This window comes from Tinamus guttatus, unplaced genomic scaffold (genome assembly GCF_059628265.1).
Source record: "Tinamus guttatus ecotype Peru unplaced genomic scaffold, ASM5962826v1 Tinamus_guttatus_pri_ptg000227l, whole genome shotgun sequence".
In the NCBI taxonomy this organism is placed as follows: Eukaryota; Metazoa; Chordata; class Aves; order Tinamiformes; family Tinamidae; genus Tinamus; species Tinamus guttatus.
In genome coordinates, this window is record NW_028288761.1 from 3,663,060 (window position 1) to 3,685,051 (window position 21,992).

Here is a 21,992-nt window from a genome sequence, read left to right on the forward strand (position 1 = left end):
TAACTGTAAAATAACTTTCATTCCTTTATTCAAACTTCACATATACAGTGGACAAAAAGACATTTTAAAATAGTTCCATATAATTATATGGATTTTTGCAACATATCAAAGTCAGATCAAAATTAAGATATACAATGTATTCCATAACCAAGCTAAAGCTCAAATGTATACTTCATTTGTGTGATAAAAACCAAGAACTATTTTGAATACTATAACATTCACCAGTCAAAATCCATTGAGTGGGAAGTTGTTTACAGTAATTTGAAGGTTCAAAAAAAACCTCTTTACAGGGGCTATCCAACTACATTGTAAACAGCATTTGAATTAGGCAGCCTTCTGTCCTTCCAAATAGCCTTCATTTGCAAAAGCAGCTGCTGCAAGTTGCATTAGATCCAGAAAGATTTAGACCAGTGGTTTTCAGTATAGTGGGTATAAATCCCAAGAGGACAGGAGACCATCAGTTATCTTTATACAGAGCAAACAGAGCCTAAATCCATCCCATCGCTGCAGTCCCCACGTGGATTTCCTCCTAAAGGGTGAATACTTCAGGTGAATATTTACTCTTCATGCAACTGGAAAAGTCCAAAAGTTTGAGACGAGAGCAGGAAGAGTGACACTTGATGTGGTTTGAGAAAGAAAAAATGGGGGGGGAACTTCCATATTCTCAAGACAAATCAAGAGAGCTGCAAAACAAGCCAGTCCCAATGGAAAAGATAGATGACAGTTAAATGCAAGGTTCAAGTCAGCGCATTTCCAGTGTAAAAACATCCTTCCACCAGAAGTTAGTACTGCCTTAGTCAGAAACTAGTAATTGATTCCAAACACAGCTCTTAAAAATAATAAAACTCTTCTTCTAGAGACTGGGAAAATACAGGTAATAACATACTGAAATTTAGATTAACAGGTCAAAATTCTACAAAAAAAAAGTTGTAAAACTTAAATAATCCCTTTTTAAACTGCTTAACACATCTGATAAATAGCTTGCATGTCAATCCAATGTATGCTGTACCGTTTGGCTCTTAAATTCCAAACCCTTTCATAGGAGGCACCACACCTAGAGCACTGTCAAATAAATAGTGAAAAAACACAAGGATACTGTCTGTGTTTCAAAGCATGAAGAGGAACAGTACATGACGCAAGATAATCAGCGTTACACATACAGGGAATGCCATTCTGGTTGAACAGATTATGAAGCAGTATTCTCCATGAAATACTAGGCACAAGAAAAATCAATTAGGCAGATTTTTTTTTCTGCCTAATGGACAAGTCTAAAATTAACATTCTTGGCAATACAACATTGTAACTGATATGCTTCTTGATATTTAAGAGCCATAATTGCAAAAATCATGAAGCAGTGCTTATATTTGTCTTTGACAAGCAGTTACAGTTCAGGACAGATTTCTTCTATGCTGTGTGCTCTACTTCCCAGCTGGTCACTAGTAGCATGTGCTGTGTAAGAAAGATCACAAGAACAGATAACTATTCATGCCCATTGATTATTTTAAAAAAATAATAAATAAAACCTGCTGAAGCCATCTCTGTTTCTCCACAGTAATGCTTGCTTCTTAGAAGTACATCCCATTTTCACAGCCTACATATGCGTTTTGTCCAGAAGTGTGAAAACTTCCAAAATAGCCATTTTGCCCTCACACTTGGAAGAGGTGCCCAGTTGTGTGCACCACAGCAGCACTGCCCACTGCTCACCCTCAATTCGGGAGTCCAGCAGCTAGAGACACCAAAGTGCACAGCTAATACACAGAGTTCCTGAAATACAAGTTCCTCAGGTTCAAATCTGGATGAGATATTTTAAACCAAAACAAGCTAATAAGTGGAGCAGTCTGTTGTGCTGTTTAAGAATTTAGTAAAGTCACAGTTTTGGACCAAGGATCTTAGGTATTGCAGGGCAGAAGGCAATAAAGGTTCAAAGTTTTTGTTATGAAAAAGCCAACTCTAGTTCTACTTTAAAAGAGAACAACATTCAGGGGCATAAAGCAAAGACCAGAAAAAGCCAAGTCCAGGTGATCTTCCTTTCCAAGGAAAGGCCAGTGAGGCTTGGGCATGCGTTGCACTTAGTCACACGTCCAGTTTGGCAAGTGAATAGTGTGGCTGGCAAGCAGAACAGATCTGTCAATGCTCCTGGCCTCTTACATCACCTTCCTGATGATGCCGACTACAGCTGAAGAAAACACAATGCAACCTGTATCTAGCAGCGGCCAGAAGAGCACACCCAGGCAGCTGACAGCTAAGTTAGCACAGTATCTAAGTAGGGTTATCAAAGCAATGAACAGCTCAATGTCCCATAGCAGAGGACAATAGTTTTACTGCTTGTCAATGGAATTGCTACAGCTCACACCTTTGTGTCTTCTGAGGAAATAAGCTTTTGTAAATCAGAAGGAAAATCAAGCGTGCATTGAAGTCCTCATGCTTCAATCAACCTGTATCAGGAATTTTTCCTTCACTGACCTCAAAGAGATTTTTTAAAGGAAACATATTTGTGGAAAGGGATGAAGGTCACTATTTTGTAGGCAAAGTCTATTGCATTGTTCATGGAGTCATAAACTGGGCGTAACCAGAGAAATTCCAAAGAAGCTGAAGGAAGCAATCTCAGTGCAGTCTATTGCAACTCCAACATGGTTCTTTTCCTCCAGAAAGTTTCACTGGTAGTTTCTATGTGCACAGGTAAAGCACAGCTACTTGAGGCAGGAAAGGAATGATCCATCCACTGAAAACACTTGCTAGCCCAAGATGAAAACAGGGAAAAAAAACATACGAACAGTTCTCACCATTACTGACTGGGCTGGTCATCTTCATTTCAAGCAGCAAGAAATCTCAGTCTGTAACCAAGAAGGGCAATTTATATTAGCAGTCTTGGCGGCACCTTCTTAAAAAGCTGTCCTAAGACATTAGCCCCTTTCTCAGCACAGACATAAGAAGTATTTGTAGAAGTCAGGAGTACTGTTAGTTTTACTCAAACAAACAAACAGGCAGGATTAGAGGATGAAAAGGAGCACCTGGTAAGAGAAGCACCTTTAAGAACCTTTAGGTTCATGAATAGACCAATTCCAAATGACAAGAGGCTCTCGAACCATCTGAATAACAATCCAGGAGCTGGTAGAACCCCAAATGCACAACAGACTACCAAGAAGCCATTCATCTTCACCTGGAATAATCACCAGGACTATGAAAAGGCACATTATTCCAGTAGAAGAAATAGACTCTGCATGCTAACTCTTACATAAATTTCTACGCAGTCGAAGACCTAATTAATTTGAGTGGTAGCCACATCACCAGATGAATTCCACAACTTAAAAGAACTGAAGTCAAATGAAATAAAGAATTAAAATACAGCTATAAATCAATATGCAGAGAGGCAGACATTTCCACTGTTGTTAAAAAGACATCATCAGAGCTGTTAGTCAGTTTAATAGACTGAAGTCAAAATAAGCCCTCACAGGTGTAATCTCCTGCACCACCAGATAACTCATTCTCTGCTACAAAAAATACACTAAAACACAATGATTTGCAGCTGAAGAGCTCTTTGAAGAAGGGCCAGAGGAGCAATCTTTCCACATAGTTTCAGAATGATCGAAAAGCATCTTGTTTTTTCGCAGTCCTAGAGAGAGCAGCTTAGGACCAAGAATGTTTATAGTATTTTGATCTCCTTCCACAGGGGAAGAAACCAAATTGAAATACTCATTAAATTCAAATGCCTAGCATGGCCAAAACCATAAATTAGCTAAAAATGCAAGAAAGAAAGAAAGTTTTAAAAGTAGCTATTAAAAAAAAAAAAAGAGTTAAAGAAATGTGAGCCACATTTTTAAGAAAGCAGTACTCAGTATAAAGATAAGAGAATGATCACAAGAGATCATCTCCAAAAAGGTTGCTTCAGTAAAGTCTTGCCATCACTTAAGCAAACCTCTATTTTTGAGTATGTATCAGTCTCCATATAGGAGATTTTTAAAATGTGGGCAGTGCTGAATGACATGGAGATGTTTATTAAGACAAGTTTTGACTGGATTCCACCATCCTTTTAACAACCTGAACTTAGATACAATCAGCTGGAGGCCATTTAATTCATGGGCCATTACAAAAGACCAGTATTTAAGCCTTGAAGAACTGATCAAGCACACAGACCAAAAATTAAGACTGTTTACGCAGATATTAGAATATAGTAAAGCACTGAACTTTGTTAAGCAGAGTGATACAAAACAAAAATGGAAAAACAAGACACCCATGAAGTTAATTGAAAGTGTTTCTGTAAGCCATGGAGTCAGGAAGAACCAGGTTAATGGGCTGATAAACTGGCAGTTACACTGATGGAGTCCGTGAGCCATAAGCAATCTAAGATTGATAATTACCATGGGTGGCTCAGAAGCTGGGTTAGGGAGCAAGGTGGAATGGACTTCAACAACAGAGATGGAAAATGCTGCAAGGAGGAGCCTTGTGTCCAGTGGCGAGCGCAGCTGGGCAGCGAGGGGCCTCCCTGTCCTACAGCAGCAGCAGGAGGATGGCAGCTTCGAGCCACGGAGAAAGGACATACGGAGGCTTAATGGAGCAGTTCTAGTAAAGAGCCATTATAAGGCATGTTATAAACTGCTGTAGGATCAGTAAATCATTTACTAATTGATGGGTCTCAGACATAACACCAAATGACCCTCTAGCAATTATGAAGAAATTAGTCCTCTGATAAATAGTGGAACTAAGATGTGCAATCCACAGAAACATTAAAAATCCCACTTTGCAAGTCACCTCCATATTGCGCAGAATTTAAATTCATTTTAGAAGAGTTCTTAGTTCACATTGTTGCGAAAATCAAACGTGAACCATTTTCAACCCATGCAGCATCTTCCCTAGTGCTAATGTCTCACAACTTTGCCAAGCAACAGATGAATGAGGTTTATAAACTTTAGATTCACTGACACTAGTCTCATAAGCAGAGATGTCCACTCTTAACACCAAGAACTTGTTTCAAAGTGCTGTTCCAGACAGAGGTGGGAACTAAAAAACTGTGGTTATTCATCAGAAGGCCACCACAATCATCAGAGACTGATGCAGTCTACAGTTTTCACCCGCAGAGAAATGGAAGAGAAGTTTTCAACCTTCACCTATCAAATTAACATCAAGAGGCAACTCTGAAGCAGGTTTCCGGGTACAAGCCCCAGAAGTTCTTACAGCAGCCAAGAGGGAGGAGGGCGGGCTGCTTAGCCCATGCTATGAAGGTGAATGTTACTGCTTCATGACAAGTGCACACTGAAGCCCTAACAGGATAGTTTTAAGCTCCAGTAAGATAGACCAAAGTCCTTTCTTAGGAAGAAGGACTTCCTTTTCTCAACCGGGAGGAAGCCATTATGCTAGTTCCCCACTGCTGACTACAGGATGGTTTGGGAGCAGAATAGGAATACATCAGGCTCCTCCATGAGGCCAAAGCTTGAAGAAATCTGCACAAGATACACTTCCCCCAAAACTGACGCTGGCAGCTTCACTACCAAGAGTCAGTTATGCCGTGCCCATAGTACTGGCCTCAAGGAGAGGTGCTTGCCCTTCTGTTATGACACACAGACACACACAAGCAAAAAGCCCTTAACGTTAATGTTTTTAGAAGCATTCTACAGATGCTGCAGGACAGCACACAGGAACACACTTTACACATTATATACTTCTCCCTTCTCTGTTCATTCTTTCACTTGAGTCTATTGATTTCCTAATAGCTGAAAGCATTACTGACACCTAAACATGCTTTTTGATTAGTCAGCCGCTTACCATGTTCAGTTGCTTCTGTATTCATTGTTTCTACATCTGCATCATCACGCATCTCTTCGTCCTCATCCTCGTCATCCTCACCATGTAGTTCTTTTGCAATGAGCTGCCTTGCCAGTTTGATATTTCGCCCTTCATTGTAGTGCATCTTTCTCTTCATTTCAAATTGTTTCTTCTTTTCTGTGGACAAACAAATCTAAATACTGAACTGATATTTTAATCGGAGACACACAAACATCAACTACTTCCTAAGTCAGTTTCAAGCCACTTTAAAAACACATTCTTCACATCGTCAAGCAATACCTGAATTTACAGTATGTTCTCCAAGAAGTGAAATATTCTAGCAAACAGGTCTGACACACTGCCTAATAGTTACTGGACTGGAATGGCTGGAGTGCAGTTAAAAGTACATGCCTGCAAGCAAGAGTAAGTTCGACCAAGAGAAGCACCCAGGAACCATATAAAAAATTCCAAAGTTTCACAAGTCTCGTTTTAAGCAAATTTATAGGCAAATTGAGACATCAATGGTATACTAGAAAATGAACTTCTGCAGATATCTAACTTGCGTCACTGATACCGGCCTTCAGTAGTTAGCCAGCAAGCACTTTCCAAACATAAAAGAAAGTATTTTCCACTTTTCCCATGGCTTGAAGCCTAACTTTGCTCCATATATCTGACATTCCCCTAACAGTTGTAGCAGTAACTCATTCTGATCAAAGTAAACTCTGCTTCTTGGCAGTTCCAACATTGTTTTTGTCCTCCTCACCAGAATTGTAAGGTTACACGCTCGAAATGGATGAATAGCATTAGGAAAGATGAGAAGTAACAGCTAAATAACACAAGCTGGAAACCTTAGCAGTTTTATTGTTTGACTGTTTCCCCAAAATGTTCTGTCCCAAGCTAAGGCAGAATAGCATCTCTGTTGAAGATGCATGAGGCACTTTGTTTCACAATATTTATAGTTTTCTTGCTACACCTATCTACCAGTCGATTTGAAACTAAAATAAAATCAAAAAGCATCTATTTCTAAGCAATTAGCAGTGCTTTATTTGCACAGTATTCATTAAATTGTTAGTTCTACTTGAAATGCGTCCCTATTAAGGAATAATCCCTCATCTCAAACAAAAAAAGCCTCTCGTATGAGAAGCTGAGATTTCTTTAAAACAATTTACACACCTTACGCTTGTATACAGGGGGTCAGCCAGTAGCATCAAGGTTCCTCTTTGTATGTAGATCCCAAACCTAATAGTCCTGACTGTACAGAATTATTTCTCATCTTTCATTTATGTTTGAAAGGTTATACATCTCCACTTTCAAATGACATCTTCCTACTACACATACACACACACACCCCCCACACACTAATGCCTACCTCGTTCTTCAGGTGTTAATTCTTCATCCTCATCCTCCTCCTCGCTGCTTTCCTCCTGTCTTGCTAGGATCTTAGGTCCCTTACCTTCAGCTGCAGCTGCTAGTCTACATAAAGCATATAATAGAAAACGCTGAATAAGCAAATTTTCACAAACATCTTGAATTTTAGAATACTCATACCGACTGCTTTGTTCAATGTTTTTGCCATATTCATGTGCACAAACATCCTGCAAGACATGACTTTTATTCTAGTGGTGCTATTAGCACAGAAAACTGCTTTGTTTAACTGCAGATAGCAAAAATCTGACTTTTAAGAACAGCAATACGTTTTCAAATTGCAACTACTTCTACAGAGATTAATGGATCTTAATGGATAGTCAGTTTTCTATGTCAATACTTACTTTTTACTCAACACATCTGCTTTTAAGGGCTCACTTGATTCTGTATCACTCACTGCATCCTCATCATCTTCTCCTACCATACTTTGAAGGCAAACAAAGAGAGTAGTCTTAATCAATACCTTGCTGCTCAAAATTCAACTGATAAAACAACCAAAACCTTACAAAACTCAAAATTGAGAGACCGCTATTATTTCAAGAGTTTTCTAAATCTAATTTAAATATTTATGTAAATGACAGTTTTTTATATGTTCATATAAGTGAAAGTTATAAACAAAAAAAATACAATTTACATTTATTGATTCTGTTAATATCTAAAGCCTAATACACACAGACCTTACCAAAATTCACTTTTCTGGCAGTATTGCTCAGTAGTAACTATAAGACTGTATTTAGCAGCTTTAAGTCAAACATATTGCATATATCCAGAAGGATTGCAGAGTCTATCAGCTATAGTTTCAGTAAATATTGCCTCATTCAGAAGGCCATATTCACTACAGTCCTACAACTATATTTTGCCTAGTATCAAAGATTAAAGTTGTTTAGGACAGCTGTTTTTGCAAGCCTACCTGTGATAAGGAGTACTTGGCTCATCTATTTTCATCAAGCCATAATCTTTGCCTGCTGGATGGTATGTAGCTATGATGTTCATTTCATCCCACTTCTGGGATTTTTTACTGAAATCAGAAATGCAAGTTAATTTTCTCACACTCTAAAAATCTTTTCTGCTGTTCGACCACAAAAGAAAAAACATTTAGAATATGTATTGCCTTTTATTATACTCTATGGCAAGCAGAATATTGCTATGACACACAGGCATGTTCAAAGCATAAATGTGATTAACATCACAGCAAATTGAGTGCGGCTTTACAAAGCTCTCCCTACCAACTTAAAAAAGCTAAATGAATTTATGGCTTTATAAATATATTCATATACAAACATACACACAGATATATACATTTCCCCTCCCACCCTAATAGACTATCATTCCTGTTCAATCATGCTCCGAGTAACCACCTGCTCTTATGTGTCACTGAAGAGGAAGTTATTCTTCCTCTTCCTCTTCTTACAGCCCACAATACCTGGACAAAACCAAGCAACCTGCCCTGGCCTCTGCTCAGGCAGCTGCTAGGACTAGTAGCAAAACTGCTGCACGAACAGTTCTGAGCAACAAATAACTCCTGTGGGAAAACAAGGGCCTCTGAACTGCTGCATTTTAATACTGCTTTTGTCACCGTGAACAGGGATCACAAAATGAGACCGACTGCTGTAACTAAGCCACAGGAGTTTCATACCTTACACAGAGATCCTCCAGCGGTCATGCATTATTTAGACTTTCCTCAATTAATTACAGAATGTACCATTTCATGCATATATGCATGCATTTTATGTATATATGCAGAAGCAAAAATTCCCCGAACCAACAAAATATGCAACCTGCAAAGCAAGCAATTGCTGTGGTCTTTCTCTTAGACTAATCCTTAAAACCTAACTTCAGAATATTAAACTAATTCCACCATTTAATATTAGCTTATCTGTTAATTTATGCTTGAAATGTTGTGAACTATGTTTTAATGAAGAAAATATAACAGGGTTTTACATTTAGTGATGATTTTTGGTTAAACCAACTAACCACTCTTACTTAGACACACACAGTTCTAATAACAAAGTACTAGTTTTGAAAAGATGTCATCTCAGCAATACAGGTGCTTATGAGCAGAACACTATCTGTAAAACAGATACTGATCAAACAGAATTCTCTGTATAAACTAGACTCTATATTTATGAAGAGAGCCACATAAAACGTAAAAGAAAATTGTTAAAGATACAGAAATGGAGTTTACGATGAATTCTATACACAACAAATCTATAATCTATAATTGCATACGAATAAGCGAGCTCAATCACCTTACCACATGCTAACCCACACCAAACCCTCGTATTTGAGGTGTCACATCTATTTAACCATTTTGTTCAATTTGAGCACAAGGATTACAATCTGAATGGACAAAACGTTAGCCAGATTGTCTGCTCCAATACGTTTGGCAGGCTGGGGAGTCACAAGCTTGGGAATGACAAAGCAGGAACTCTAGGTCTAGAAACACCAGCCACTCGTATCACCCACTTGGGCATCTAAACCCACTGATTAAACATCTGCTCGAAGTTCATCTGTGACTAACAGAGGATGATGAGGTGGTTCCACGTAGAGTACCTGAGAACATCCAACGCTCACAGCAGCAGGACAGCGGTATGCAGTCCCTATACAGGGGGAGCACTTATTTAAGGGAAAGAAAGACGGATGGGAGAAACACAGGCTTCTGTGCTCACTGCAATCACCTCAGAGCGCAGCTTCACAAGAGCACAAGTCAAGGCTTCTGCCTTGCCGTGTGACCTGATCTTCTTGCCTCCTCTGCACCAGGAAACTAACTTAAAAGGGTTTCTGCTCAGCTGAGCCCCTGAACTCCTTCACTGCTTGGCTACGTAAGCAAAAAAGCAAGTGAAACACTGCAGCAAGCAACCTTCCTCCCCACTCTCCCTAAAATATATTTATTTTTTAAGATTGATTTAAGATTGATTTTAAGACCTTTTCTGCCAGTTTTAAGATTCCTGAAGTGTTCACGGCAGAATCTGACAAGCACCAGTGTCTGTGCTAGGGAAGCAGCAGGAACGGAGTAAACATGGGCTACCTGCTGGTGCCTCCACATTAAAAAAAATATATATATAGTTCTCAAACAGAAGAAAGACTAGAGTTTCTAGCCCAGTCTGGAGAAAAATATCAGACAATAGTACCCAAGAATTGGGAGTCAAATGACCTACATAAGGAGAATAGGGACGTAAAAAATCCCTGGACATGGAGGGATAGGAAACAGCTGTGAACTCAGAATCTTGTTTGATGTATTGCAGCAAGCTCTGAGACTGAACTGGAAGTGCATTCAACTTACAAAAGCCCCAAATTCGTCTTCATTCTTGCAGTTCCAACTAAAACTTGGCCCTGCTTCTTCTCCAGGTGATGTGTGGGCTGCAACACAAGTGAAGTCTTCCCATGTTCAACATGCTCTACTGAGGATGGCTTGGTTCAAGAAGTCTAAGCTGTACCCTGAAAAAAAGATCCTGAGCAAAATCTGCGTATACATTTTCCTGAGCTTGGAATCAGGCTGCTCACACACATGGGATGAGCAGTGGCAGGTAACTCCACAGCTCTGGTTGTCCAAGGGGGTCAATTTACCACCATTGTGCAGAACAGTGTGCTGGAGCACAGGCCTGGGCTCTCTTCCTGCAGCGCAGGGGGAAGGAGCAAGACCAGTGCCTGTCCATCAGCAGCAAGAACAATTCCCAGACACCTCGGTGCTAGGAAAGCACCCTAGATAACAACAGCCCAGATGAGAGACGTATATTTGTCATCTAGAACTAATAGCAACATTGAAATATATCCTCATCAGCATCTTGCTTCTCTTCTCCCTTTGTACTGTGCTAACTTGGCCTGGTATCTTCACGGTCACAGCGCTAGCACAAACCTAGGCAGTTTCATCAGCCCTAACAGCAGCATTTGTTAAAGCAACGACACACAGGGAAGGAAACTGCTTCAGCCGCTGCATTCACTGCACAATACTTAGCAACAATAGCACCCTTAGAAACCTGGCAACCTTAGAAATCTTTCTGGCACACACTAGGCTTAAAATTAGACACTCTACAGACTGTAACAGGAACTAATAAATACAAGATTAAAGATTTTAGTGGTTTGGATTTAACATTTATTTAACTTACATACTATCATTAAAAGCTTTGGCTGTGGAACAAATCCCCCCCAGAAAACAAGTTAAAAATTCAGCTACGATTATCATTAGTGATAAACCCTGTCATTTCACCCCTCAGTATAAGAAGTCTTCACATGAGGGTGACTAACCGCTCTAAAAAACCCACACCTTCCTCGATTGTCTCTAATTTAACAGGCTTAGGCATGCCAGAGCAGCATAAAATTAATGATACAAGATTAGAATCATCCCAGGAAAATGCTTCCTGACATTGCTTCAGATAGAGAAACATGAACTCTAATCTTTCTTGATAAAATCAGATTTGAAAAATGAGGTGTGACAGAAGTGCTCCTGTGTGGTGTGAGCTGTAAATATGTAAGTGCCTATTTGGGGATCACACCTTGGCAGGCCCCTGCTAAGCAGCGCTCCCGCCGCAGCGGCCCCGTCCCCTGGAGGCTGCTCTGCCAAACTGCTCGAGGAGTCGGCTCAGCCCCGGGGCGCACACGAACGCCCCGTCACTGGAGTCGGTCTCACTAAACGTGCCACCAACGGGACTGCCACTGAACGACAGTGCTGGCTCTTAGGGTGCCGCTCCAGTGGTGACCCAGGCTTTGCTCCTGCATCGTGCCTGCATTAAAGAAGCTTTCCAAAGATTTTCACCATCACTAGCAACAGTGCAGGTCAACAATGATGTAAACACAGGAGTTCTACTGAACATAGTGTTTTAAGAGAAGACCGCTGACACAATGAGCTCCTTCCTGCTGCTGTAAACCACACTATTAGGGCTAAGCAGAGGCTGCTAATAGAAGTGCCCCTAGTAAACAGATGCTTTAGTTTCTAAGCTGATTTTTAATCTTTAAAAGAATGACAAATAGTGCAGCTGTGATCTTCTTTTAAATAATGATTTTGCTACAGACAGAAACAACACAGATTTAATCAAGTTTCCAGAGCTAGCAACCAAAAATAACATCTGCACACAAGCTAGCTTTGAAAAACCTCTACTGACCTTTCCAGGAAAGCTTCCAACACAATCTGCCAGCTTTAGCCAATATCCTTCAGCTTGTAAGGCAGTTTCTGAATTCATCTAATAACACATTTACTGACTTGCACTGCTAGACAGGAAATGGGAACAGGATTCCTGCCCATTTAACTGCATCCCAAGAAATCACTGTGTGCTGTAACCAGCTACACTGCGCACACAGCTCATTAGTTTGTGCTCTAACTTATGGTCATTCTACAAGATGGCACAGAGGGACTATACAACAAGCGGCCACTAACAGCCCTCAGGTTATGACATCATATTAGAATTGGAAAACGTAAAGATAACATTCGTGTAACATATTGCCATTAACGTTCACCTCCTTCAAAAACACTCTCTTGTTCCTTCAGCTGCATTAACTTCTCCCTGAAAAGCAGGAACTTTGAGCACAGACAGCTCACAAATAAAAACTTTTAGTCCTAACTCTGCCAGGTAGGACCTATATCCATGACTGAACTAGGCCAAGAGGAAAAGGAACACTACCACAATGAGCAAAATTTACATGTTTATTTATTATAGCTCTTCTGGCAAACTGATCAAGGTCCCACACAAGGAAGCTGCCAAGAGCAGGTTTATGAGGAGGGAGCTCAGGTCTAAGCCAGGTCAGGCCAGCACCCTGGAGCAGCACGAGGCAGCGCAACACACGTCATGGCAATGTCGGGACCAAGGCAGGGATTTTTACCAGTCAAGGCAGCTACTCTCCTGCTGGTTGGTTAAAGGCCACTTCCTTTTTATTTGGGCTAACTCCAAGTGTTACAATTAAACCAAAATTTTGCATCATTAAAAATACAAGTTGCTTCACCAATGAGAGCTCAATTTACAAGTGCGAGATCTTTGGGGATGAATCTTGAAGAGCTAAGAACAGAGCTCCCTTATGTTTCAATCCTACAGAACTCTTCTCCCCACAGCCAGCCTTGGACGACCTAAGGTCTCCTACAGCAAAGTGTACTTTCCCAGCCATACCTTGTCTTGCTAGCAATGGCAAAACGTTTCCTTTTGTGGAATGCCCTTTTGGGAAGGAACTTTTAAGGGTAACTTCACTCCTGCTGGCGCTCCATGAGCAGCCAAGAGCCACGGCAGCCCTTTCAGCTGCCGCGCTGGCCGTGCTGCACAGCCAGATCATGTTCTCAGCCGTGCAGTCACGACCGGAGCGACTCTGTCTCCCTGTGCAGCAGCTGTGTCACAGGCGCAGCCCCCACCGTCCCCTGCCCTCCCCGCACTTACAACCTCACTCCTCCCACGGCCACAGCCAGGGCTTCTCCGCGCTGCCTGACCTCCCACGCAGGGAATTTTCTCCCGGGGAGTTGCAGACAGCACAAACATGAGGGTCCCAGCACGGAGCACAGACTCGTGGGCAGCTGATCCAACAAACCCGCCCAGGCGCAGCCGCCTGCTGCCCGCAGCTCGCGGGGGCTGCCCGAGGCTCCTGCTCCTCCTCCCCCAGCACCGCAAGGGGCTCGGCGGGGCCTTCCCAGGGGCCAAGCCTCCCTCCTGCCCACCCGAGGGAGCGGGGCCCGCTGCGGCCCGGGCGCGGCCCTCACCCGTGCTCGTCCTCGTCGCGGGCCGGGCTGGGCCGCCGCGCCCCGGGGCCGCCCGCCGAGAGCGCGCCGCCGCCGCCGCCCTTCTTCAGGATGCCCTTGATGGGCCCGCGCCCCGCCGCGCCCGACGTGGAGGCGGCCGGCACCGAGGGCGCCTCCATGGCCGCCCGCCCGGCTGCGGCTCCGCGAGCGCCTCCGGGGCCGCCTCCCGCCTCCGCCGCCCCGGCCCTGCGTCACAGCCGCTCGCGTCACAGCCGCCCCGCCCCGCCCCGCCCCGCCCCGCCCCGCCCGCCGCTGCCGCCGCGCCCCCGGGCGGCCGGCGGAGCGCGCAGCAGCCCGCCCGCCCCGCTGCTGTGTGCCTGCGCGGCCACCACCCCGCCCCGCTGCTGTGCGCCTGCGCGTCGCCGAGCGCGGGCCGCGCGCTCCCCGGTCACGCGCGCGCGGGTTCCCGCGGGCTGCGGGTCACGCGTGGCGCTGCGCAGCCTGCGAGGTTCTTGCACACGCACAGGGCTCTTGCGTGGGTGCTGCTCCCTGCACTGCACCCCTGCGGGTGGGTGGCCCCATGGCCGTGCCCCTCCACCAGCAGGGAAAGACCTGGAGCGGCAAAAGCCCTCGGAGTTTTAACGTGGCAGTGGCGCAGGGAGAAGGGCCGCGGGCTGCGCGCCGCTCGCGGCCTCGGGGGCTCCCGAGGTGCAAAGGCTCCGCGAGGCCGGGGAGCGCGGGGATGCGGGAGGGGATGCGGCCGCTGCGTGTCCAAGTGCTCGGGACGGGGACGGCCCTGCGGTGCTGCCGGGCTGCAGCAGAGGGAGATGCAGCCCCGGGAATCGCCCGTCTCGGCAGCGCAGACACCTGCAGCGAGCGGCACGGCGGGAGCAGCCTGTCCAAAAGGCACAGCGGGACAGGGAGCCGGCACACCGGCTGCCCTGTCCCCCCGCAGCCTCTCCCTGTGCCCTCTTGGGTGGTTTGTGCAGTTCATACACACACATGGTTATTTCTTAATGTCAGTAAAAAAACGAGTGGAGGGCACTGCCCGCCAGAACGAGCACAGAGCCACTGGTGGCCCCGGGCTGCAGGTCCAGTACCTGCAGGGACCCTGATCAGGTCACCGAGTGCCCCGCTGCCCTCCCCTCCACTCTGTAAAGAGGAGCCCCAAGGTGCGCGAGCCCCCGGCCCCGGCAGGGTTGTTCCCAAAGAAGCCCTGCCCTCATCCCCAGTGCAGCAGCTCAGGCGAGTGCAGGGGCAGCATTCCCGCTCCCTGACACCTGCTGCAAGGTGTTTTCCCCACCAGCCCCACACGTGGCCCCAGCCTCCTCGTCCTCCGCGCGGTCTCTAGGCCAGGGGCAGCCGTCGGCGCTGTGGGTGGCAGGAGGAGCGAGGCTCTGCCCCGCGGCCACCCCTGCTCTGTCACTGCCGCGCGTGCCAGGGAAGGGCAGGTATTAGCTGCCACGAGGCACCGCAGCCTGGGAAGCTACAAAAGCCCAGAGGCAGCTCTTTTGATGTCATTTTTAATGAGTTGCATGGGTGCTACTGAAGCAGCAGAGTCGTAGGGGCGCCTGGCGAGCAGCCGCGCGGGCAGTCGCGGTGCCGCGGGGCCCTCGGGTGGTGGGCGGCGCGGGGCAGAGCCGGCGGCAGGGGGGAGCCTCGGGCGACGCCGCACGGGGCCCTCGCCCGCCCCGTGCGCGCAGGACAGGGCAGCGGGCCCAGCTCTCTGCCCGCTGGCGGCACTCGGAGCGGAGCCTTCGGCGGCGCAATGCCAGCCTGCGGATGGAGCAGTGTTGAATTTCTGGACATTTTTAGGCTTCTCAGACTTCACACGCAAAGGACCAGATGTGGATTTTAGCGAGAGGGTTTTCTGGCTTGGCAGGAACACATCCCGGCACCAGGACACAGGGTCCCTTGGCTGCGGGAGAGACGCCGATGTCCCGCCGTGGCAGCTGGGGGCAGTGCTGCAGGGTAGCACAGCCGCTGTGTAGCCCAACAGGCCCAGAAACATCAGAACCAGGGGAGGAAACAGCCCCTGGGTGCGCAGCGAGAGGCCCTCCCGCAGGGCCAGCCCCCCACCTCACATCTCATGCCCCTTTGCAGCCGCACGCTTGAGGATTCGCAGCAGCAGCCGAGCTTCACACCTGCACCTCAGGATTTCTTCACCCCTTAGCTTTGAATCAGTCAGTTCCTCTGCAAAAGTCAGTCAGAGTGAGACAGAAGGGAGGAAGAGCAGCAGAGAGCGCAGCGGTCAGGGCTGGCACGCTACCATTAGCAGGGAGCTATGGCGCTACATAAAGAGGTCCTAGAGGAGCCTAAGGAAAGAGGGAAAGTTTGTAGCTGGTGTGGGGCTGTCGCAGTTACATCTCAGGAGGGCAGTTAAGCTGGTCCGTGGGCATCATTTTGTCGGTGTCGATCTTGTAGGACTGGAGAAGACTCTTCAGGTTGGTCACGGTTTCTGGGTGCATCTCAGGAGCTCTTGACATAATCCAGGCGTAGTTGATGTGGAAGAGCCAGATAATGTTAGTGCAGGAGTAAACCAGCGAGTAGTTCTCGTAGTCAGTGGAGATGACCCAGTATGGGGCAGAAGGTGTGACTAGAAGGGAGAGGAGCATCGTTAAGGACTGTGGGCGACCAGCTCTGGCAGCTCCCCAGACTGCTGGGGCCACATCCCCGGGAGAAAGATGTGCCAGAGCAGGGATCTGCAACTCAGGAAAACACATCAAGCCTCCTTGCTCCGGCCAGAGGGACTCGGAGCTGCACGGAGCCAGGCAGCGGCATCACTGGCTGATCCCGCTGGTACCGGCCACCGGGGCAAATGTTTTTCCCAGTCAGGCGGCTATGCCTGAAGCATCTGCTCCTGTGAGGGTCAGCCCCTCAGCCTCAGACCACCAGGCAGAAAGCAGAAGTGGGTGACGTGCACAGGGATTTATGCCTGGTCCATTTGGGAATGCCAAACAGGGCTCCCCAGGGCTCACGGCCAGGAGGATGCTGGCCCTGCGCGCTCTGCAGGGGACAACAGTGTCTGTGCATGTCCCCCGCTCCACCCCTTCCCCAAAAAACTCCTCTAGTGCCCCAAGCAGCTGAGGAAAAGATGTGAGAAAGTAAGAAATAAAAGGGGTGCAAGGAAGAGACCATCTTTAACTTTTCCAAGCGTTGCTGTGGGCAGAGGACAGAGCTGTGTAACATGCCTGAAATGCCCTGCTGCAGGATGTTGCACTGGCAAGTGCCACAGAAGCAACAGGAACACGTTACCGGAGCTAAGCAGGGGCAGCAAGGGCTGTGCTGGGGACGCCGGGCTGCCTGCCACGCTGGGCAGGCTTCCCCCCACGACGGGGCAGCAGCACGGGCAGCAGCACTGCCCTCCCTCGCGTGGGGATCAGCCCGGGGCAGCGGCGCTGCCCTCCCTCGCGTGGGGATCAGCCCGGGGCAGTGCTCTGCTCTGCTCAGGTTCCTGCTGCAGACTGTGTCTAAGCAGCAGCAGCTGCCTGGCTGTGCCGCTGCCAGCCCTCTGCCCAGCCCGTGGTGCCATCATGCTGCAACGAAACCTCGGGGCAGGGTCACCTCCTGCTCTGCAAGTTTTGCGCTGTCAATAACGCTGCAGTTTCTTGTTTTATGCTCCTGCATGCAAGCAGCTCTGGGCAACACTCACCAGTGAAAGCAACACTTGCAGCAGCAAGAGGGACACTCGGGCCAGCGAGAGCTGCACACATACAGCAGGGAGAGCTGCACACTCACACCAGTGAGAGCTGCACACTTACACCAGTTGAAGCTGATGCCCATCTTGGCTGGCTCCTTTACCTCCATGTATGTGACTTCTCCTTCGATTTCTTTAAATTTGCCATTAGACCTAAGGAGAGACAAGAGGGAAATAAAATTAGGATAGACAAGGAGGGAAATAAAATTAGGATAAATTTGAAGTCGCATTTAAGTTTTTATTTCCAGGAAATTATCCCTCCTGAGACATTCATCTACCAAGGGGTGGCTGAGACTTGTCCCGCTCAGCACGCGGGGGACAGGAGATGCTGCTGCAGGTTAAGCTGCCCCAGCGCCCAAGGCACCTCTCTGCAGGGCACACGTTCCAGGAAGCACTAACGAAAATGCCGGACACAGGAGCACCCAAGGAGACAGGAGCGAATTGGTGTCACCAGCAAACCCCTGTGTGGCTGCGGTTCACAGCCCTGTTCCCTGGTACTTCATAGGGGCAGGTGTTGTGCCAGCTCTGGCGCGGGATGCAGAGATGGGGCCGAGCGGCCGCAGCGCTGCCCCACGCAGCACAAAGAGCGAGTGGCAGCGCTGTTGTTGCAGGCAGAACAATGTGGCCAGGACATGCCAGGGAGCGCAGGGGACAGCGGCGCCTCTGTGCTCGCTGCCCTCATCCACCCCCCCAGGAAAGGCAGAGCTACTGAGGGACCCAAATAAAAAGACATCCGCAGCCGTCCCTGCAGACGGCCAAGGGGGCTCAGCGTGACTGCCGGCAAGCAAGAATAACAAAGAGACAATCGGTGCACTTGCTCTGCCCCTTGCTCTAGCCTGGCAGCAAGTTCTGCTACCCTTACACAGCAGCCACTACCAGAATGAGGCAAAGGTTTCAAAGAACAGATTTTCAAATATTTGCCCAACTAAAAACAGCCATTATACCTCATGTTGCCAGTCCCTTTTCATCAGGTTCTTTGGGCACTTTTACTCTGTGCAAGAGAGCAGTGCAGGGCAGGGGCACCTCTCAGCACCAAATGGCACACAGGGGTGGCTGCCACCTGGTGAGTGGCCCCTAGCCCCGTGCAACAGGACCTGGGACATGTGGCTCCCCATCCACGGAGGACAGAAAAGAGTCAGTGAGTGAGACCCCGATTATTTAACACTTACTGCAGCTCCTTGTTGATCACTTTAAGCTTCCCATTCTCATCCTGCATATAGTTTGCCTGGATGCATCTTCCTTTCTCAAAATTTGATGGCAGCTTTTCTATCTCATACCATTTTCCGACGTACTGATAAAAGAAAGTGCAGAGAGAAGCGCTCAGCTCAAGGAGACTCGGTGAGGGTGCAGAGCAGCCTGGCTGCATTGGTGACATGGGTTGATCTGCTCGGATCGCAGGAGCAGGCGAGCAGCGGCCAGCGACCACCCTCACCTGAGCCCACAAGTCTCAGGAGGGTGTGCAGGGCTGCACGGGCACTGGGGGCTCAAACCTCCAGCCTCGTGGGCCAGGCTGGGGGCTCTGGGTCATTTGTGCAGCGTGTGGCCACTGCCCTTATGTTTCAAGACCCCTCACACCCACCCTGCGCCCCAGCACAATTTATCTCTACGCGTATATCACCATAGCCTCGTTTGCTGCCTGACGGGAGGTTTCAGAAACCTCTTCACACCTTGGTGATATCGAAGTTTTCTTGGACTGGTGGGTCTGGACATGGTCCCATGTGAAACGTCTGCCCTTTTCCGAAGCCGATGAGACCGAGCAGCAGCGGGAGCAGCACTGCCGTCCTCAGCATGGTTGTGCCTGGGTGCAAACAGCAAAACAGACTTGGAAAGGAAGAAAATATTAGAATTTGGGGCCTCCCTAGAACAAAGCTTTGCGTGATGTGGGGAAAAAAATGTATCTTCTGCCACTCCTGCCCATCAAGGGACACAGAGTGGGAGAAAACGAACACAGAGCAGAGGGGGGAACAGCCACGTTACCCCCTCTGCTGAAGGCACCGCTCCAAATACACCCTAGCACAACAACCAGTGGGCACTGCCGGCCGCCCTAAGAGCACAAGCCAGAGCCTCTCGAGGACCCGGCAGCGTCACGGGACAGCCCGTGCGGGCAGCATACAGACCCGGCACCCAGCGAGACAGGGGATCTCAAGCACGTCCGAAGCAGCTGCGCTCCCAGTAGCTGAGGCAAGGGCAGGACAGGGCATGTGCTGTAAAACACTGGAGTAAATCAGGAACTAAAGGTAAAGGGGCTCTGCTGTACCAGCAGAGGAACAAGCCATGAGGCTGCCTCATGCCGTGGCACCCGCTTGGGGCAGGACCCGCTGCTTGGGGCTGCTCTGCAATCCTCTGCCCAAAGTGCCTCCACACAAGCAGCACTCGCGTTTGCCCCACGCTCGACAGCAAAGCCTCATCTCTCTCCCACCACGGGACACGTCTTCCTCCAAAAACGCGAAGGCAGCGCCCGTTTAGTAGGGAATCCTGTTAACTCAGAAGCGTACCTGAGGTGAGGGGCGTCCCCGGTGCTGGGCTCAGCTGCGGAGGCGCAGGGCTGCGGGAACGGCTGTGCCGCCAGCTCAGCGCCTGCTGCTTTTATAAGCGCGCCGGGATCCTCCTTCTGCAGCGCTCGCACAAGCCACTCCTCGCCCCGAGACACGTGGCGGTGCCGCGAGGGCTGAGCAGGCGCCCGGCCGCAGCGGGCGCGAGGCTGCGCTTCGGTTGCTCACCCAGGTGGCCAAAGAACCCCGAGCACCCGCACGGGCTCCCACGGCTGCTCCGCATGGACCTGTCGCGCCCACGAAAGCCCCACGTTCCCACAGCTGGCGCTACTGCAGAGGCTGGGGACAGCAGTGGCCCCTGTCACGCTCCCCGGAGCCCAGGAGCTGCCGCGATCCCAGGGACAACAGGCACCTCCCCTGTGGCACAGGGCCAGTCGGCTCCGATGCCACCCGGGCAGCTGGGCGGCCTTCGGGACACAGTGCAGGACTTCTGGGCACCGACAGCATCACCAGGCAGCACCAGGCGGCTCCATGGTCGTGAGGGTCCTGCTGGGGCACAGGACACCCCCAGTGACACGTGGGCTTGTCCCCTCCTGACTAGAACGGGCATGGATGGAATGAACTCAAAGCAGGGATGTGATTTGGTTTTTAGGTGGCATTTGGAGTAGTTACAACGATGGCCAGCAGCACCTGCATGGGGTTTCCTCAGTGCACATTCACCCCACTGCAGCAGCTAGAGCACACGGGAGCGTTAAATAGCAGGCGGCATCACCAGCTTGGCTTAGGAGCAGCAAGAACTTTTGGCACTTTTTCTTATAGATTTTTAAATCCCATTACACGTGAAAGATGCAATTAATGTGCAATTAATGCTGAGCTGACCTGACAGCTCTTTCAACAGGTGCCCAGCAAATGAATGTGACAGCTGTGCACTCACCTGTGGAAAGAGCCTGCCCGATTAAGTTATGCAAAGAGATTTGAGTAACAGAGAGGATGCTCTGTGTGTTTAATTACATTTTCTTTTAATCTAATCTCGGTTCAGGCTTTCGCTCTTTCCATGCTTTTACATGCTGCACCCCACAGCCTCCTTGTACGTGCACAACCATGGCCCGAGCCCCCAGCTGTGCAGGTGCCCTCTGAGAGCCCCGGACGGCTCCAGTCCTGCCTCTCTTGCAGAGCCCTCGTTGGGTCCTGGGGACAATGCTACAAGCCCCACAGCCACTCCTGCTCACGCAGCCCACCCAGCAGCAGCAGCCAGGGGCGAGGAGCCTGGGGAGCCCCCCATGCCTCGCTGGGCCCTGCATCCCGCTGGGGCGCTGGTGCCAGCCCGCACAGGGCGATGGGGGCAGGCAGGCTGCCACCGTGTTTGCACCCATCAAGCCTGAAGAACCCAGCCGTAGAGTGGCTGCCCACATCAGCATCAGAGGAGGCTGCAGGAGCTCTGTGAAGCCTCACATTCATCTGAACCTCTTAAGATAGAAATATGTTAGAAATCAGAACTCCTGACCCAGCTCTGACCCGAGCTGTACAAATGGCCTCGTATCACCCACTGCCAAGACCCCCTGCCACCATGTAGCAGTCCAGAGAGCTCAGTTTTCCTCCTGACCTCGGCCGTGTCTGTACTGGAGAAGCACCAGGAGAGGAAGCATTGCAGGACAGCCAAACTTAACCTAGGACAGTATTCACCTGTGTGCACGCACGCCAGCTCGTGAAGGCGGCCCTGCGCGCATCCCCCTCACCCCTCTGCACCCAGAGCTCTCCTGGGGCAGCAGCAGCATCTGCCCTTTGAACAGGCAACCGCTCTTTGCTCCACTGGGAGCAGAGCAAGAGCTGACACCCCCGGTCCACTGCAACAGTGGGGACGGGGGATGGCCCGTGGGGTGCGCTTTGCTGTAGCTGCCCAGCTAGCACCAACCCCAGCGGGAACAAACTAAAAGCAATTTATTAGGGCCCGGTAGGAGTCACAGGG

The 21,992-nt window shown here is 48.8% G+C and overlaps 2 protein-coding genes across 3 annotated transcripts; both read right to left on the reverse strand.

The window, feature by feature from the left end:
- PPP1R2 (protein phosphatase 1 regulatory inhibitor subunit 2) lies at positions 1-14,064 on the reverse strand. Of its 2 annotated transcripts, XM_088525546.1 has the most exons (7): positions 13,859-14,064; positions 8,096-8,203; positions 7,530-7,610; positions 7,130-7,233; positions 5,761-5,937; positions 2,784-2,834; positions 1-1,449 (listed from the first exon to the last, which is right to left on the reverse strand). In XM_088525546.1, exons 1-6 carry the CDS (start codon positions 14,014-14,016, stop codon positions 2,830-2,832), a joined length of 633 nt encoding a protein of 210 aa, XP_088381672.1. In that variant the 5' UTR covers positions 14,017-14,064; the 3' UTR covers positions 1-1,449; positions 2,784-2,829. The 2 variants fall into 2 exon arrangements, with proteins under 2 accessions (XP_088381672.1, XP_088381671.1); XM_088525545.1 differs by lacking the exon at positions 2,784-2,834.
- A 1,945-nt stretch (positions 14,065-16,009) lies between these two features.
- On the reverse strand, positions 16,010-20,059 carry APOD (apolipoprotein D). Its single transcript, XM_010220630.2, has 5 exons — positions 20,030-20,059; positions 19,202-19,332; positions 18,704-18,825; positions 17,599-17,687; positions 16,010-16,433 (listed from the first exon to the last, which is right to left on the reverse strand). Exons 2-5 carry the CDS (start codon positions 19,322-19,324, stop codon positions 16,198-16,200), a joined length of 570 nt encoding a protein of 189 aa, XP_010218932.1. The 5' UTR covers positions 19,325-19,332; positions 20,030-20,059; the 3' UTR covers positions 16,010-16,197.
- Positions 20,060-21,992: the final 1,933 nt, after the last annotated feature.

Bases quoted from the DNA above. Each gene is read 5' to 3' on its own strand.
- APOD (XM_010220630.2), bottom strand. From the start codon at position 19,324: ATGCTGAGGACGGCAGTGCTGCTCCCGCTGCTGCTCGGTCTCATCGGC. The intron at 18,826-19,201 runs GTGTGAAGAGGT...TTCTTTTATCAG, and splicing joins AAAACTTCGATATCACCAAG to TACGTCGGAAAATGGTATGA. The intron at 17,688-18,703 runs GTAAGTGTTAAA...GTCTCTCCTTAG, and splicing joins GTGATCAACAAGGAGCTGCA to GTCTAATGGCAAATTTAAAG.
- PPP1R2 (XM_088525545.1), bottom strand. From the start codon at position 14,016: ATGGAGGCGCCCTCGGTGCCGGCCGCCTCCACGTCGGGCGCGGCGGGG. The intron at 5,938-7,129 runs GTAGGCATTAGT...GTTTGTCCACAG, and splicing joins ATTAACACCTGAAGAACGAG to AAAAGAAGAAACAATTTGAA. The intron at 1,450-5,760 runs GTAAGCGGCTGA...TTTCTTACACAG, and splicing joins TACAGAAGCAACTGAACATG to CACATGCTACTAGTGACCAG.